Raw genomic sequence first — 19,123 nt, 5'->3', positions numbered from 1 at the left:
GGGGAAAAAAAGGGCTGGGGGGTGGGGAGTGGGTGGGGCGGGCAGGGGAAACAACCACCACCACCCCACCAACCATAACCATGGTTGGAATAGTGTAACTGCCACTGTGGGGAAGGTAAGGAACCAGCTACTTTTGAGGAGGGAAGTAAGATTATGTGGACCTCCCAGCAGTCTTGGGATGTGAATTTCACACACTTTGAAGGTCATGTCAGTGACAAAACAATGCTAGCAAATATGGTATTAAGATTGGACATACTATATAAGTTACCTTAAGATGTCGGGGGGGGGGGGGGGGATTTCGTTTGGTTCTTCCCCCCCCATGTGTGTAACTTAAATTAGCTTTCCTCTTTGTAGGAATACATTTGTTATGTGGGAAGTTATTTTATTTCCAGTTAGTCAATTGACAGCTCTCTGTCTGGGCCCTGAAGCCTAGGATAAAGATGCTCTGTGTGGTCCTAACTTATTGCTGTCTTGAGGGTTACATAGGTATTACAACCTTTTTCTGTAGTTACTTGCCCCAGTTGGTTGTTGCTACAGCAAAGCTGTGTTCTCAGCATATTGCAAGGTTTGGAAGAAAAATGCAGGCTAAAACTGAGTGTACTCGGAATATTCATTGTTCTTTCTAAAAATAACTTGGCAAACTGATCGATCTCTCATGCTTTTAGGAACAAAAATATCTTGGTCTGTGAGTTTCAATATTATCAGGCTGGAAAAGGGGAATAATAGGTGCTTGGTTCATGAAAGACCTTGTGGGTCTTGCCTGGGTAGCTGGAGTTGTGGGGGTTAAGGAATGTATAAGCTTGTAACTAGTGGTTAAAACGACAAGAATTGGGGATGAGATTTTTGCATGTATAGTGTCAGACAAGTCTGACCTTCTGACCTAAGGATATTTCCTGCTTGTTCTCATATTTTGTCAGTGTATTGTGGCCTGTGGTGTTTTTTTTTTCCTTTTGCTTGCTTTATGCATGTTTTATCAGGTCAGGCAGAGGATATATAGTCTGCTGCAAGTGCTGACATTGTCAAATTAGCCATTGCTGTTTATAGCTGTTTCTTTTTTCCTGTAGAGCTGACAGGCAGCAGCTGACAAGGAGATTTTCAGTGGCAGAAATGTACTATCAATATAAGGAAATAATGGAGTTTTGTGCTGTTTTTCAGACTGTTCTGCAATGACTACAGCAAGATATAGGCCTACTTGGGACTTGGTACTTGACCCATTAGTGTCCTGCAAGCTCTGTCTTGGTGAATATCCCGTGGAGCAGATGACAACAATAGCACAATGCCAATGTATCTTCTGTACCCTGGTGAGTTTTCCTTTTTTTATTATGCATAAAAAAACAATGCACAATTTCAGCTGCAGAAGTCACGTGTGTTTCTGCTGAGTGGGTTTCACCCTGAAGCGTTGATGCCGAAGTGGAAATGAATACTGTTGCTGTGTACTTGACACAAATGCTAGCAGGTAAACTTTCTGGTTTTCCTATTTTTAAAAAAATAAAAGGTTTTTACAGCAGTGTACTGAAGTGCTGAGTATACATTTAGTTCCTTAGGAAGGTTATTCACCCTTAGCCTTTTGCCTGTCAGTGGCTTGGATTTGGGTTGGATTTGTTGGGTTGTTTTTGGTTAGTTGGTTTTTTTGGTCTTTTTTTGGTGTGGCAGTTGTTTTTTCTGGGCTGTTTTTTTTTGTTTGTGATTTTTTTTTTTTCCTTTTAACTTTAGAGTAGAATCTTTCACTAAGAAGGAACCCACAACAATCATATAGTCCAGCTGCCTGACCACTTCAAGGCTGACCAAAAGTTAATGCATGTCATTCAGGACGTTGTCCAAATGTTTCTTGAATACTGACAGACATGGGGAATCAACAGTCTCTCTAGGAAGCCTGTTCCAGTGTTTCACCACCTTCTCAGTAAAGAAATGCTTCCTAATGCCCAGTTTAAATTTACTCTGATGCAGCTTTGACCCATTCCTGCCTATCCTGTCACTGGATACCAGGGAGAAGAGCTCAGCACTACCCTCTCTGTGTCCCCTCCTCAGGGACCTGTAGAGAGAGAGCAATGTGGTCGCCCCTCAGCCTCCTTCTCTCAAAACTAGACAAGCCTAAAGTCCTTAGCTGCTCCTTGCAGGACATTGCTTCCAGCTCTTTCACCAGCTTTTTTTTAATCTCCTTTGGACACATTCAAAGACCTCCACACCCTTCTTACATGGTGGGGCCCAGAACTGCACGCATTACTCAGGGCAAGGCTTCACCAGTGCTGAATACAGCAGAATAATCCCCTCTCTGGACCAGCTGGTGACACTGTGTTCGATGCACCCCAGGATGGGGCTTGCTCTCTGGCTGCCAGGGCACACAGCTGACTAGCACTGAGCCTGCTGTGAACCAGCACCCCCAGATCCCTTTCTGCAGGGCTGCTCTCCAGCCACTCCTCTCCCAATTTATACATGTGCCCAGCATTACTCCATCCCAGTGCAGAATCCAGCGTTTCAGCTTGTTCATTTTCATCCCATTGATGATTGCCCAATACTCCTATCTATCTAGATCCCTCTGCAAGGCCTCTCATCCCTCAAGAGTCAACAGCATCTCCCAGTTTGGTATCATCATCAGACTTGCTGATGGTGCATTCAACTCCTGCAACTCCCAGATAATTGGTAAACATATTGAACAAAAGTGGCCCTAGAACTGAGCCCAAAGGAACATCACTGCTGACCGGTTGCCAGCCAGATGTAGCCACTTTCACTACAACCCAACCCTTTGAGCCCTGTCCTGCAGCCGATTCTTCACCCAGCGCACTGTGAACCTGCTCATCCCACAGCTGCACAACTTGTCCAGAAAGATGCTGTGAGGGGCAGTATCGAAAGCCTTACTAAAATCTAGAAAAACGACATCTGCCACCTTCCCTTCATTCACTAGGCAGGTGACCTTAGTGTAGAAAGACAGCAAACTAGTTAAGCAGGACTTCCCCTTTGTGAACCCATGCTGACTGTGCCTGATGATTGCATCATTCTTTAAATGCCTTTTAATAGTATACAGTATGGCCATGCAAGCACTTGCAACTAGAAAAGTATTTAATGTATTACAGATTCTAGTACTCCTGTATCACCGTTACAATCATATAAGTGGCTTTCATTACCATGTTGTACAACTGCATGACTGGAAAAACAAGCATCTGGTCAGTTAAGTACTAAATGCTGGTGAACATAAGTGTAGTACATAGCAAAGATCATCATTATAGTAAATAGGTATTGCTGGTTTATGAACAGAGAAATAAAAGTAGTAGTAGCTTTCTGTGCCTAATGATTATTTGGAGTGAAAATGTTAGATCCTTTAATTTTGCAATAGGTACAGGTACACCAAAAACCTTGTAAAGATTGTTTGGCAGTGGGAAAGTTACAGTAATATCAGTAAGAATATAATTTCTGGGATAAGTGATGCTCAGACTTCTAACAGCATGTCATAAACTCTTGAGAAATTTTAAGTTTAGACATAGGATTGAGTAATTTATTTTTTTTTAACTTGCAAGTTTTTTTCAACAAAGTTGGTTTTGATATTTGGGTGTTTTTTACATTGAAGAGTAAGCGGTTTTTAAGTTGTCTTTTCTATCTTTTTCTTCATGGAAATGCTACCTTTTTTAAATAATAGATTTTTTTTTTCTGATGGCTATTGAGAAAATACAGGGGATTGCCAATAAAACAGCTTCTTTTTGTTGCTTACAGGAACAGCTGTTTGCATTGCTTCTGTTTTGCTCAGTTTTTAATACATGTAATACTCTAAAAACTCCCAGGTTGTTACAAGTAACTTTTAATGTTGATGGTCTTTGGGAAAAGACAAAGTGAGCACACAGGCAGGTAAACAGATATAATCCATTGCAAACACTGTGCCTGGCCAATTACAGGATAAGTATTGCTTTGTTCCACACTTTGAAAGGAGTGTTTGCTCAAGCATGCAAAAGTATATAAAATAATAGACTTAATTAAAACTGTTCTCTGCTGACCTGGTGTTTACAGGTGAGTTTTCAGTGTGTCTCCCTGTTTTCTGGACATGGAGAGAATTTTAATTTCATTTTTCAGTAACATCTAAGTGGCAGAAGGAAGACTGGGTTACCAGATGCATCTTTGCTCTCCACCTTGTTCCTTCTGACACTTGCTGCCATCACTGATCTTCCATTTCTTCTTGGTAGAATATGGTTATTGACTCTTACTGCTGTTTCGAAAGATAGAGCCCATTATAGATGTTGAAGATGCAACCTTTGCTAATAACCTATTCTTAGGACCTGGCATAAGGAAACTTGCTGTGGTGACATTGGGTTCTTGTGTCAAACTGTATTCAGGTGGAATCATCAGTCCATTTTTACCACTTGTATTTGATTGTCTTGAATAGTTCATTCAGCTTTGTCCTGTTTAAGCAAATCAGCCTATCTTGTCTGCCTTTTGTCTGCCATTTGCATGATCTTCACTACAGTGACATTTGAGTGCACTGGAAAAATTATTTACCCTTAAGTTTTCCTGTGAATTAATAGGAAATAATATTACCCTTGCTTTCACTGATGGCAGTGGGGGAGGAAGTAAGAATCAGTCCCAGTAATTGCAAGAGGCAATAACTATAAACCTGTTACAGCCCAGGAATTCAGCGTGACCGAAACCCAAGGCCTCCATCTCTACCTCATGGACAGCCTGGCATTGATGTCTTTGGAAATGATCATTGCAGTCCTCAAGATCAACTGTGTTTTGTAAACAGCCAAATTAAAGTTATTGAAAATCACAGTAAAAAAGTATCTTTTTTACTGAAGACTTCGGGTGGAGTCTATGTACGGTAGATCAGTATATTATACTAGGATAAGTGGAAATACAACTGGAGAAATATTTGACTGTCTCTGTTTTGTTCTTGATGAACCAACATATAATTTTTCTCTGGCTTCTTGCTTTTATGTAAATGATCTGAGGTAACTAACAGGCACTGCAGTGATGTGACGGACATCCCTCTTTCTGTTTTGCTCATAAGTGTGAAAACTATTTTTGCCACAGCTCTTGCTCCAAGCTCTAGCCCTTCTGTCTAAACAACTCGTGCTGTCTCAGCCTGCTGCATGTATTACAAAGAGATCTTTGAAGTGCAGTGCTACTGATACGTAGGCAGAATTTAGATCAACATGCAGATTTCTCGATCCTATAATATTTCTGTCTGCAAGTCTTCACTCTTTATAACCATAGAAGTGCTGTGGTCTCATGAAGGATTGTCTCTTCCCAACACTTACACAATAACACAACATTGCTATTCAGAAAGAGAGAATGGGGACACTGTTTCCTTTTGCTCTCTGGCAGAGCTGTGCATGGATTGAATAGAGCAGACTGCCACTCCTCTGCTGATAAGGCATAGATGCTATAATTTCCCATCACATTATTTTTCCAGTTGTGGCTATTAGTACAATACTCCATTATGGTTTTTATCATTATGATCACTAATGTGCACACAATGCTGTGAGCTCTCAGGTTTTGTATATCTCATCCATTAGGCATGTATCCGTTGTTGGATTGCTTGAGGTACCAGAGGAACAAAAGTCTAGAGGGTAGAAAGAAAAACAAGCTTATCTGCTGTGCTGGTTTTCTGTTTGTTTGTTTTTTCCGAGTATTGTCAAGGGGCAAACTAGTATCTCTTTTCTTCTGGTCCTATTGCTGATGTGATTGCAATCTGAAGTATTTGAAGTATATTTCAAATTGTGGACTAAAATGCTTAAATGTCTTGTTTTTTATTAAATCACTTTCCTACTGAAATAGCATACTGTACATAGCTGGTAATTTAAAACGTCAAGGTAGTCAGCAGTTGCTTGCCCCAGCAGAAGTAATTGATTTTGCATGTTTTCTGCAGAAAGTTTTTCTTACCGCACTTCTCTCCTTAAGGAAGGAAAGGGAAGAGTAAAGCAAACAGAGCATCACTTTTTTGTTGTTTAATTTGGTTTGTATTAGTTACTGCACCAAACTTTTCGAGTTATTACTTAGCCTTTGCTTTTTTGGGGGTGAAGAGGGGGGACAGAGAGGGAGCAATTTTAGTCCAATTCCTGCGTGAAATTCTGATCACTTTATAACCTATGATGAAGTTCTCCTGTCTTTAAAGGACAGGATGTTCCCTTGATGTGTTAATGATTGGGTATGTACTAAAGTTACAACAGGGTTTGTTCCAGTTGATATTCTTGCATGGAAGTCAACCAGTTGCTTAAATCTGTTCTGATTTAGCTGTACACACATTATACATGTGTGTACATATATATAATTTATAGCTATATATATAAATATACACATAGAAGTGTCAATGTGTTGCAAGTATAGTGATGCTACTGTTACTCAAGACAAGCTCAGCTCCTCTTGACTTCACATTAGATTGTTCCCTTCAAGATGTTACATATTCCAAGTCTTCCAGTACTAGAGTCATCACTTGCTTACCTTTCTCAGGTTTAAAAAGAAAATCAGTCAAGTTGGCAGTCCAGGCAAGCAAGTATCTAGAAGAAATATAAAGCCTGAGAGACAACTTGTCTTTGATGGAAAAGTTTATTGTGATTGCTCACCTGCAATCCACCTTGTTACTGATGGAGGGGAAGACTGCTATTCAGGTACATGAGAGAGAGATCCTATAATCAGAAAAAAAGTAACAAACCTAACGTTAAGACCTACATTCTGCTCCTTGTCTGTGACTTCTTGTCCAGCTGTGGACATGTGGATCAGCTTTGCGGTGTTTGAAAGTAACACTGCTAGGTTGGTTTTGTTTGTTCAGTAGATACTTGTACTCTGATTCTTACTCCTAGGCTTTACATGAAGCTCTTTAGACAGCTGGCTAATTTTCCTTGGACCTTTAGGCATCCCTCTGAGTTCGGTAGAACTGTGATTTGAGTCTATAGCAAAATATATTCCATCTCAAGTAGCATGACAGTGATGGGCTCTCCTGCTATCACTGGCCTGCTTTCACCAGGATTACTGCATTTGCCTAATCATGACTGTTCATACATGTCTACTTAATTCTAATCATCCCCCTAATAGAGCTTCTCCATAGGCTGAAGACTGGAAAGGCAGACCCTGTGATCAGCAAGGCAAATATCATTATCCTGCCAGTAAGTGGCAGAAGGCATCTTTTTTCGTGTTTTCTTCCTTTCCCTGCCGCCCCTCCCCGCCCCCCCTTTCCCACCTTGTTGTAATGCTTGACTGGAAGCAGATAGTTTTGCTGGCCTCTGAGTTGAATGACTGGAAAAAGCATGATTTGCTTAGTGTTATCCCTCATTCCAAATGAGGCAGAGGCAGCATCACCTTCTTGCCCTGGGGCAAGGCAGACCAGACACCAGGAGCGGTGCAGATGGGAGCAGGTGGCTTGGTTGCCTTCTCTGTCCTGTATGGTTTGTCCCTGCTTGCCAAGGAAAACCTGCCTTAGCAGGGCAGTGCTGGGCTGAGGCCAGGCTGTCCCTACCTCTATCAAGACAAGATGCCCTGCTTGTGGCTTTTTTTTTTAATTGATTGGAAACAAAGTGCTGAGGTACTAACAGACTGACTCCTGTTCTTACCTCTGCCATCAAGAGTGGTTCCAAAGAATTTTTATCAATATGGTGATAAGTGTTTTATATATAAAAAAACATATATATTTATATATGAGTGTGGGAAATCTAATGGCTTCTGAGATTTTGTAGAGCTCTGGGTACTTCCTAGCAGCTGTAATGTTTTCCTGTTTCCCACCAGCTGCTGGCAAAGCCTGGAGCCTGCCGCTTGTGCTCGCTTCCCCCAGACCTTAGCAGAGAACCGATACTGATCTTGACATGTGACATGTCAGTAGAGGCTTCATGGTTAGAGGTCACTATGTGTTTGCACAGCAGTTCACATGACTGTCTGGGTTCTGACTTGTCTTGTAGGTGCTGTGATGACAACCCCCTGCTTAAATAATAAACTCTGTATAATAAACTTGGGAACTGTAGAACTCTGACTGAAAACTAAATTTGATCCAGAGCCTTCAGCTCTTCCCTCTCCTGTGTGATGTTACTAAATGAGATTAACGTTATCTGTCTTCATCTGAGCGTTGGGAAAACTAGTTCATTTTTGTCTGCATGTTTTGCATGTGAAAATGAAAGGTCTTTTGTTTGCTGCAGGTGTATTGTCCTCCCACTCAGAAATATTCATTCTGTTCTAAAATAGAATAAACTTTTCTCAAACAACCATATAAGGGAAGACTGAATTTTTTGTTGTTTTTGCCTCCTGAATATTTGAGTTTTATCCTGCATATGTTGGCATTTGAAAACAAATTTCTTTTTGTAACGTTTACTCCAGGTGTTTCTACTGATTGCAGCCCTGAATAAGTGAGAACAAGCAGCTTATGCAAGCTAATGAAGTAGTAAAAATCCAACATGAAAAAGTTATATGTACATCCACTTGAAATATCTATGCTAAGATGAAGATATGTGCAAACTGCAAGATACTATCCTTGTCTTGATTGGCCATTTTCTGCTGACTACTGATCTAAAAGACTTCTCTGAAAAGAAATTGTTCATCTATATATTTTACAGTACACACATATAAATGTCTATATAATCTCCCTCAAAAAAAACCAAACCAAGCCACCACCATTTCAAGGGATAGGCAGATGTAAGTCGTCTTTGCCTTCCCTTTCTCTGTTAAGATGTGCAACTGGAAATGGGCATTTGTTTTCCAGGTTTGTTTAGTTCTGTTGCTTGGTCCTGCCTGTGCCTTCCACAGCCACTGATTGCTGTGTCTCAAAGGATGTTTGTCATGATCTAGTATTTCTCAAGCTGAAGTCAGCAGGGCTCCTCTTTCTGTATCCTTAATGATACATACATTTCTTCTTCCCTCACCTCCATCTGTGGAGAAGGGCCTGGGAGTGCTGGTGGGCAGCCAGTTGCCCATGGGCCAGCAGTGTGCCCTGGTGGCCTAGGCCAGTGGGACCCTGGGGTGCATTAGGAGGAGCATGGCCAGCAGGTCAAGGAAGGTGATCCTGCCCCTCTGCCCCAGTGAGGTTGTGTCTGGGGTGCTGTGTCCAGTTCTGGGGTGGCCAGTTCTGGGCTGCCCAGTTCAAGAGAGACTGGGAACTACTGGAGAGGGTCTAATGGAGGGATGCAAAGGTGATTAAGCAACTTAGGAGGGAAGCCTGAGCAATCTGGGCCTGTTTAGCTTGGAGAAAACTGAGAGGGGACCTTACCAATGCCTGCAGATGTCTGAAGGGTGAGTGCCAAGAGGATGGGGCCGGGCTCTTGTCAGTGGTGCCCAGCGACAGGACAAGGGGCAACAGGCACAAACTGCAACACAGGCAGTTCCACCTGAATATGAGGAAGAACTTTTGTACTGGGAGAGTGCCAGAGCCCTGGCACAGGCTGCCCAGAGAGGCTGTGGGGTCTCCTTCTCTGGAGGCATCCAAAACCCACCTGGATGTGATCCTGTGCAACCTGCTTTAGCAGGGTTTGGACTAGATGATCTCCAGAGGTGCCTTCTGACCCTGACTGTTCTGTGGTTTGTTGACTGATGGCCTGATGCTGACACTTCCCTGTGCTCAAAGGCACAGTTACCCCAACGCAGAGGGTTTGGTGGCTGCCCTCAAGCAGAGGGGTGCTGTACCTCATCCCTAAAGTATCTTGTCTAAGCCATTGTTTGCATCAGTTAAGTGTATACCAGGGACTGCTGTGATATTTGGGTGTAACATTGGAAACTATTTGAACAGAGGCAGAGCCAAAGCAGCAAAATCTGTACTGCTGTTCACAGGATAAATCAACAGCCATGTTTGCACTAACTAACCACAGTGGCATTTGCAATGGGTGAGTCCCTGCTCCTCTCAGTCTGCTGGCTGTTCCCATCCTGAGGTTTCACCAGCTGATGGGAGCACAAGGGCGTTTGGACAAGACCAGTTTTTACAGCTCACTGAGGAATGCTTATGTGGTTTGCCCTGAGACATGGAAGCACGTGGGTTACATTAATCTTCCCCAGCCAAGATGTTTGGCTATCATACACAGGCAAGATGATGTGACTGGATTTAGGCTGACAATACAGGCTGTAGCAGGGCTGCAGAATACCTGGTGCAGCCTTTAAAAACTGACAGTGTGGGTGTGGGGAAAGGCACTTGCCTTTGGCAATTTTTAACAACAACAAAAAATCTTTAAAAAGAGGCCAAGTGTTGGGCAAGTAGAGGCAGGAAACCTGTCAAACAGAACTTTTTCAAATTACTTGCCACTTTGGGATAAAAGTTAATCACCTGTGATGCTGTCCATCTCTGGTCCTCGCTGAACTCCCTTTCTTGTGTGTACCTTCTTGTTCATGGCATAGGAGGCCAAATTTGTGCAGGTATTTCCCTGTTGCAGAGCTCTAGAGAGCCTTGCAAGTGCTTGTCTTTGTATGTGTAGCAACAAACAAAGGATATAAAGAGCAAACATGTAAGAAGACTATTCTTTGTTACTGCTTTCACATTTGTAGATTTGAAGTGCTGCATGTCAAGATAAGTGACTGTTTCCTTCTGTGATTTACTTTTAAGGATGATGAATCAGCTGCAGGGATAATAAAAATTTGAATTTTGATAGTGAAGATTTCTTTGAAAGTAGATTGTCTCTGAGAAGATGTTTATAGAAGTGGAAATGATCTATTAAAGTTCAAAGTAATATCACGAACATTAAACATCTGTGCAATATGTATTTGTCTCAGATCTAGGTGGTTTATGAGGTTGAATATAGTTTGTGTTCTTAGATTTGGTCAGTATAGCTAACAGCATATCTAATAAAGGGAAAAAGATATCACTCCCACGGTCATTTGTATGCCTCAAACATCTCTCTGATTAAGCATGCATAGATGTTTCCCAGTAAGTCACTTGTCAACCAAGTAAAATCAGCGTGGTACCTAAAAAGCGAGATTGTAGATCTGCCGTAAAGAATTATGCACACTGGAGCAGCAGTGCAGGAGTATTTCAAAGTTGAACCTGTGATTAAATAAGAATAGATTTGAGGCAGGATAATAACTACTGCTTTACACAAAGAGGCCATGTGGGAAGTTTGAAAGAAGCTTAAAAGCTCTCTGAGGAATAATGTACCTTTTTTTATTTTCTCACATGTTTTCTTGCATGCTTTAAGCGTACCACAGAAATTTGGCAGAAAGTAGTTTTCTTGTTCTGTGAAACACTGAGATTAAAAGTGGGAAGGCTGTTTATGACTGGATTGTTGCAATGGAAGTACACAGGCTCTTCAGGAAGGACAGATGGGAGAGGAGGAAAGAGTTGTTGCTCTCTGTCAGTGACCAGCTGGAGTGCATGGAGCTTCACCTGGGGCTGGGTGAGGAGCTGATGAGAGCTTATAGGTCAGGATTAAAGGGAGGGCAGGGCCAGGTGACACTGTAGTGGGGGTCTGCTACAGGCCACCCAACCAGGAAGACTGAGCAGATGAGACCCTTTATAGGTAGGTGAATGGGAGCAGCCTCACATTCACAAGCTCTAGTCATCATGGGGTACTTGAATCACCTTGGAGGGACAACACAGCAGAGCATAAGCAATACCGGAGGTTCCTGCAATGTGTTGATGATAGCTTTCCTTCTCTAAGTGACAGAGGAGCCAACGAGGAGAAGTGCTGTGTCGACCTTGTTCTCACCAGCAAGATGGGGCTGGTGGGGAATGTGAAGCTCAAGGGCAGCCTTGGCTGCAGAGACCATGAAATGGTGGAGTTCAAGACCCCTAGCACAGCAAGGAGGGCACACAGCAAGTTTGCTACCCTGGACTTCAGGAGAGCAGACTTCAGCCTTTTCAGGAATCTGAAGGAGATCCTGGACAAGTTCAAACACAGAAAGGAAGTCTGCGGAGAGTGGAAGCAAGGACAGGTAGCCTAGGAGGAATACAGAGAAATTGTCTGAGCAGTCAGGGATCAGGTAATGAAAGCTAAAGCCCTGATAGAATTAAATCTGGCCAGGGACATCAAGGGCAACAAGAAAAACTTCTATAGGTTTGTTGGTGATAAAGATTAGGGGAAATGTGGGCCCTCTCTTGAAGAAAACTGGAGCCCTGGTTACCCAGGATGCAGAGAAGGCTGAGGTACTGAATGATTCTTTCACCTTGGTCTTCACCGACGAGTGTCCCAGCCACCGCCCAAGTTGTGGAAGGCAAAGGCAGGCACTGAGAGAATTAAGAACCTTCCGCTGTATGAGATCAGGTCCCTAAGGAACCTGAAAGCTCACAAGTCCATGGAATCTGATGAGATGTATCAGCGGATCTTGAGGGAAATGGTGGATGAAGTGGCTAAACCACTATCTATCCTATCTGAGAAGTCGTGGCAGTCCAGTGAAGTTCCCATTGACTGGAAAAGAGGAAACATAACCCCATTTTTAAAAAGGGAAAAAAGGAAGACCCAGAGAACTACAGGCCAGTCAGTCTCATCTCTGTGCCCAGCAAGGTCATGGAGCAGATCCTCCTGGAAACTGTGCTGAGGCGCATGGAAAATAAGGAGGTGATTGGTGACAGCCAGCAAGGCTTCACTAAGGGCAAATTGAACTTGACAAGTTTGGTGGCCTTCTACAACAGGTTTATGGCACTGGTGGGTAAGGGAAGAGCAACTGACGTCATATACCTGCACTTGTGCAAAGCATTTGGCACTGTCCTGCGTGACAGTGATGATCTCTAAACTGAAGAAACATGCACTTGACAGATGTGGCACTTGATGGATAAAGAATTGGCTGGATGCTTGCACTCAAAGGCATGGGGGACACCTTGTAGCAGCCTTCCAGTACCTAAAGGGGGCCTACAGGAAAGCTGGAGAGGAATTTTTTACAAGGGTATGTAGTGATAGGACAAGGGGAAATGGCCTTAAGTTGAAAGAGAGTAGATTTAGATTAGGTATAAGGAAGAAATTCTTCACTGTGGGGGTGGTGAGATGCTGGCACAGGTTGCCCAGAGAAGCTGTGGATGCCCCATCCCTGGAAGTGTCCAAGGCCAGGCTGGATGGAGCTCTGAGCAACCTGGTCTGGTGGAAGGTGTCCCTGCCCATGGCAGGGGGTTGGAGCTAGATGATCTTTAAGGTCCCTTCCAACCCAAACCATTCTGTGATTCTATAATTTGTGTTATGGCCAGATGAACATTCCTGTTGCTTTTAGAAGTATCCACAAAACACTTAAAAAAGGTAGCGTATGACAATTATATGTGGTTACAGGAATCTGTGCTTTTCAGGAGTAGGGAAGACTTAGGCTCAAAGCTTACTCTGCCATTCTTCCCTCCTCTTCAGAGAACACCAGCTGTAGGCTGCTTATTTTAAGGGAGTCTTTCTTCTTTGGATTGTTCAGTTTTGTCTGAATGCAAAGTCTCTCTAGCAACTAATGTTTTCTTCAGGGAAAAGCTCCCTAGTCCAGAGTGAATTTGCTGTTTGGACAGAAGTGAGGGGAGCGATTACTCCAAGAGTATTAAGTCTCCACCTCAGATGTGGACACGGACGTGTACCTGAGCCATTCACTCACTCTCATGCACACTCTCTTACCCTTCCCCACGTGAGTCCTGCACAGTGCATCACTATGTACTGTTCTGATCTGAAGCTAAAAGTGACCGTTAAATCACATTACCCAAAAGACTTACGGACAATGTTCCTACGAGTATAAATACCTATTCACTAGACTGACTGAAGAATTAGCTTGGTGTAATTAGCATAGAGCAGTGGAGTAACCTTGGTGTTACACTGTCTTATGGCAAGAAAAGGTATCCCTTTCTCAGTCTTCATTTTTAAGTAACGTAAAGAAAAATACATGGTGTGCAGAACATAAAAATATTATGAAATAATGTTAAAAGTAGTTGTTGCAGTAGTTCTGTTCATCTGTGTAGCCTCATCACATGGATTTTGAGCTTTGGCTTAGTATCCTTTTAGCACAAAACCTACCCATAGACCAAACTGTAGATTTGTAGCTACGAAACACTGCTAAATAAGTGCTTCTCACTCAATATTCCTCATGTTCTTTCCCAGAATTTAAGGCCAAAAGGGATCTTTACATCCATCTAGCCTGATGTCATTTGTCATATAGATCATAAAGTAACAACCAGTGATTCCTGATTCTTCATGTGGTCAAATGCAAATTGTTGTATGTGTGTATATGTATGTATATTTCTAGAAGTTCATCTAATCCTGGTTTGCAGATGATACAGAATGTGAGAGACCAGCAATTTAGGCTACATGTTAATGATCATCTTAATTTCTTGTTCAGTTTGAACTTTCTTCCCAGTATTACTTTCAATTTCTCCTCTTTGCGTTGAAACTTAGGCCCACTAGCTCTAGAAACAGATTTTTTTTTTGTTAATAAATAACAAAATAACACATAAAAATTAAAAAAATTCCTCCCTTGTTGGAAAAGCATGCCAGCCCTTCCTTGTGTTCCTGAAATGAGGTGCGGAACTCTTAGTGGTTGTCTGCCCAAGGTGAAGGCTTATTCACCTGGTTAATATTTCTGCACAATAGTAATTGCAATTGTCTGCCTTTAATATTCACCTTTAATAAATGCATTGTAAACAATTAATTCCCTTTCTTTTTTAGAACTTGGTAAATGCTCCTTTTTTCCCTTTTAATTTTTTCAGTAGGTGTTTGGTTTTGTTTTTTTTAAATGTTCTACCAATACCAGCACATGATGATTGTGCGTACAGTGCACATTTTTTTTTGGGATGGCTGTGGCCTAGTGCCAGCATGAAAATACATTTAAATTTTTCAGAAATAAATGATATGGTGATGATATACTTGGCTCTGCAGTCCTGTCATGCTTTTTTGGCCTTTCCAAATCCATTGACTGACTTACAAAAATTTTTCATAAGACTTGCAATTGCATCTGCAGCATTAGCGTAGTCAGAAGTCTGCATGTTGACAAAATCCACCTAGTAGCTGTTAAGAGAAGAATACAAGATAATCTTTTTGCCTGCCTAACTCTCAAATAAAACGTGACATTCCTTGTCTCCTGCAATAGCAGCAATAACATGTTCTTAAAAGTAATTTTGTTGTAACTTTTCAAAAATGTTTGCTCTTCTATTTTAAAAAATTAAGATGTTAACCAAAAATATCTTTAAGTGGTTTTAATTACATGCATCTTATATTGAAAAATTATCTTAGCCACCAAGTGAACACGTTTTCTGTCAAAGGAGATGGTAGATAAATGTTTCCCCACATGGAAGCAATGAAAGTCAGAGTCCTCCTTAGGAATTGTGAAGGATTTTATTTGGTTTTGGGTGTCAGGAGGAATAAGTACAAGCATTCTCATAGGCCTAAGTGTTGCCTGAATTCTCCTAAAAGAAAATTAAAAGCCAGACATGTTAATTCTTTATATCAAGATTTTGCTGTGGCCTGTGCAGGTTTGTTGAATGCAGCAGAGTAAAATTTTTATGGTTTGGAAATTAGGCAAAAAATAACAGTTTTGATTGTCACAGGGTATTTTGATCTTTATAACATTAGACAAAATGATGTGCAGCTCTAAAGCAGCAGCACATCAGTGGTCACTGAATATACCTTTCTGTGTGGCACGGTTCTTGATGTACAAAAGCTGGAAGTACAGCACATATGGCGGAACTCTAAATGTTAGGTGATGCTTGGCAGCTTCAGAAAGGAAGTCATTCCTTTATTAACCATCTGTCTCTCAGGCTGAGGCAAAAAAAACCCACCAAACAAAGTGTTTCTCATTTATATAGGTAGCTGATAGTAAAACCACTGTTGGGTTGGGCTCTCAGTTGATCCCTATGAGAGTGGATCTGGGCCAAAACTCCTCAAAGTGGATGTGCTCCTGCTCTTTGTCATGGGGACAGCAAATGGCAGTAGGATTCCTGGGTTACCAGGTGAAAGAAAAAGTCATCCAGACACCAGAAAGGACAGCAGTGATGTGCAGCAGGGATGCACAAGGAGTGTGCATACACAGGGAAAATACAGGTGTAATGCTTAGGGGAGCTAACTGGTCTCTTCTCACTGATCTTAGCAGCAATTGGGGCACGCGATTCATCTTGACATGCAGCTTACATAGCCTTATATAAAGATTGAAATATAGTTTATATGTTTTATATATATATAGTCTGTATATAGTTTATATGTAGCACATATGTTGCACAGTGCTTTGCTTTCCTTTGTCTACAGGAAATTACAAAAGTTATATGGCAGTTTTCATGCGATTCCCTGTCTAACAGTCATATATGGTAGTATATTACAATCTCCTTTTAATTTATAATTATTTGAAGTTGTAAAATGAGTGTTAAGTTATAGATCTGTATAGTTAAGGAACCCAGGCAGCCTCAGTAGCGTCCTGAAGTGCCAACATCTAACAGTTTGTTTCCTCCCCACTCATTTGGTGTTGCTGAGAGCGTGCATGCTGGACAGAAATCTAAGCTACTACAATTACCTGTTCAGTTGTTGCAATTGCAACTTAAACCAAAGTAACTTCCCTAACAATTGTTACAAACTGACATGTTTTAGTTCTGAATTGGGAAAGGAGTAAGAGCCCACACATGTTTTTTTACTCTAGCTGAACTAATGACTAAAAATTTACACACTTGGTCCTCCCTTCTTTCTGGCTAGGCAGCTTTTCAGTATTCCAGGTGAAGATTGTCAGAGTACAGAAGTGAAGTACAAAACTGAATAGAAAGCAAACGTTTCTTCTTATGACTTACTTAATTCAGTAGAGTTTGGTTGGTGGGGGTTTTTTTGTGTGGTTTTTTTTTTTTTTTTTTTGTCAAATGCCTTATGCTTGTAACTTTCCATTGACACACATCCATGAAAGGAAGACTAAAGATGCCTCTCAGCATATTGGTTTTATAAGGGTGAATATGCGACAAGAAGGATATCTCATGACCTTATTCCAAGCTTAGCTCTTAGGTACCTAATTTCAGCTCCTGTTTTCTCTGAGAGAAATTATGTAATACAGTTAATTTTGAAAGTTCTTTGGGGTGACTTACACTCCCACATTTTTACTTTATCCTATACAATACTTTATAACCTTAACGGAAAGACTATGAAGATATTTTCTTCCAGCATGAGATCAATTACAAGTGGCACAGAAAATGATCAACAATGTATTTGTCACCTTTTAGGAGTTGTTTTGTAACTTTTCATAGTATATAACTGAGTACCTGATCCTGCTGTGGTGTTTTGCTTGTGTGCTGGTGCATTTCTAGTACTATAACCAGTTTAAAATTTTCTGACACAAGTGGCACATCTTGTGTCTGCTCTCAAGAGAAGCCACCGGTACCCTGTGCTTCAAATTCACTTGCAGCTCTTTGGCTTACTCTTTCTCCACTCAAGAAATCTCTGAAGTGAGGAAATCTTGAATGGACAGGGTGTTTTATCCTCTGGCTAATTTACAGTGGTGTATCACAGCCTCGAGACAGCATCTGTGTTCCCAGAAGGTGTAGCATAAGAAGTACACTTTGGCTGTGCTGGCTTTGAGGAAGTAGGCTCTAGTGCCACATCAGGGGAAGGGGAAGGCCTTGGACACTGCTCGTGGCAGGGGTGAACTGTGTCATTCCTTAGGCAGAAAAGAGTAGAAAAGACAGAAAATATCTTCATAGCCTTTCTGTCAAGGCTATAAATGTGAGGCAAGGGAAGCAAATCAAATAGCCTTTGGCAATGGTCCCAAACAGGTTGAGGAGGAGAATTAACCACATTAATGATTAATGACGGCAGAGCTCATTCAGCTTGAAAAGTACTTTCTGTAAGTGCTAAGTGCTGACATTAAAAATGTATGCATTTTCATTTTAATCCACACTTGGCATCTGCAAATGGAGGGGAAATGGAAGAGCCAACAGTATCATTACAGCAACACTAATACCTCACTACAGCTGAAATCACAGCTTGCCAAGGCACACAACCTAGGATCTGGTTCTTGCAGGGCTCAGCCTGCTGTGTTTGCTGCTGGTGGTTCTCTTGAACTGCTCCACCACCCACCCTGCCGAGCTCAAAGTGAAGGCTTGGAAAGCTTCTGCAAGCCAAACATCTACTAAGTGAACAGTTGTCTTCATTAAATCCCTACTGATGAAAAAGGGACATAGACTATAATCTATCATGTGGATTTTTTACGCGTGTAAAACTTTTAAAGATACCAATTATCCAGTCTCCATTTTTCTTTCAGAAAAAATAGACCTGCTGTCTCTGTTGAGTAGGAGACACAGGAAAGGGGACTGTGGCAAAATGATTTGTTGTGCTGTCAAGGTGGTGGCATGTTGCCACCAGAAAAGCTGTGTACCAGAGCAGCAGAAATTGTGTGGGCAGGAAGAGAAGGTTTTGCTGCAATCAAGCTGCAAGAGGTAAAATCTAGACTAGAACGTTAATATAGGCAGTAGGGTCTCTGAAAGGAGCTGAACAGAAATATCGAGAGGCAGAGCAGAAAGAGAAGAGGCGAGATGAGTAGTGTCAAAGTCTCGACCTACAAGGCCCAGCTACAAGCCAGATGCAAAAGGTTAGGCTGGAAGTGTGCTTGTTGATGGGCCTGTTCGATGGCATGGCTGGAAGGAAGCAGCAGCTTTGTGCTCAGACCTGCAGTTAGGCGTGCTGGACTTGGCAGGGTCAGTGCAGCCCTTTGCCTCCCCAGGCTGGTGCTGAGTCGGCGGCTGTGTACCTTTTGCAAGTTCTGTCTGGAAATGGTAATTGAAGTCCTTGTTTTGCCAGCTTGCTGCAGCGTGTAATCCTTCTTGCCTCCCACCCAGCCATACGCTGGGCTTGTTTTGTATCTTCATTTTATGCTACCGTCAGTCTAGCCTCGCTCTTTATTCACATACCCGGTAACAGAGAGGTACCTGCTTTCTGTAATTGTCTCCAGTTTGCCACTGCCAGCTGGGCTCACAAGCAGGGTGAGAACACCACAGGGTGATCCATCTGCTGGAAAGCAGACCCTCATTTGTTCTCTGTGTAGTGTCAGGCTGGTAGAAGTTGCACGGTATCTGCAGAGAGGAGGATATCGTGCGCTCTGCATCACTACCCTTGCCTCCCCAGCCAGACACCGATGTAGTAGCTCTCACCTTGATGTGGAGGTGTGGAGGTTGAGAGAGGTGGTTGCTCTTCAAGGTTAACAAGGTTTGGTCTCAATTTGCCCTTAGTCTAAAATAACCACCTTTCTTCTCTCTTGTGTTGATGGTCGTGCTGTGTACTACTGTTTTAGATGCTATGTTTTCAGTTATAATTTGGGTAAAATGCTGTGG

General features: G+C 42.1%; 1 protein-coding gene across 3 annotated transcripts in view; it reads left to right on the top strand.

Annotated features, from left to right (window-relative positions):
- Window positions 1-19,123, top strand: part of RNF144A (ring finger protein 144A) — a 67,437-nt gene that overhangs the window by 34,802 nt on the left and 13,512 nt on the right. For all 3 annotated transcript variants that reach the window (XM_055810366.1, XM_055810365.1, XM_055810364.1), the window contains one exon: window positions 1,156-1,301. In XM_055810366.1, the coding sequence (XP_055666341.1) occupies window positions 1,167-1,301 (135 nt within the window). In that variant the 5' untranslated portion in view covers window positions 1,156-1,166. The remainder of the gene's footprint in view (window positions 1-1,155; window positions 1,302-19,123) is intronic.

Source organism: Falco peregrinus, chromosome 7 (genome assembly GCF_023634155.1).
Source record: "Falco peregrinus isolate bFalPer1 chromosome 7, bFalPer1.pri, whole genome shotgun sequence".
NCBI classification, from domain to species: domain Eukaryota; kingdom Metazoa; phylum Chordata; class Aves; order Falconiformes; family Falconidae; genus Falco; species Falco peregrinus.
This window is presented reverse-complemented; position numbering and strand designations above follow the sequence as displayed.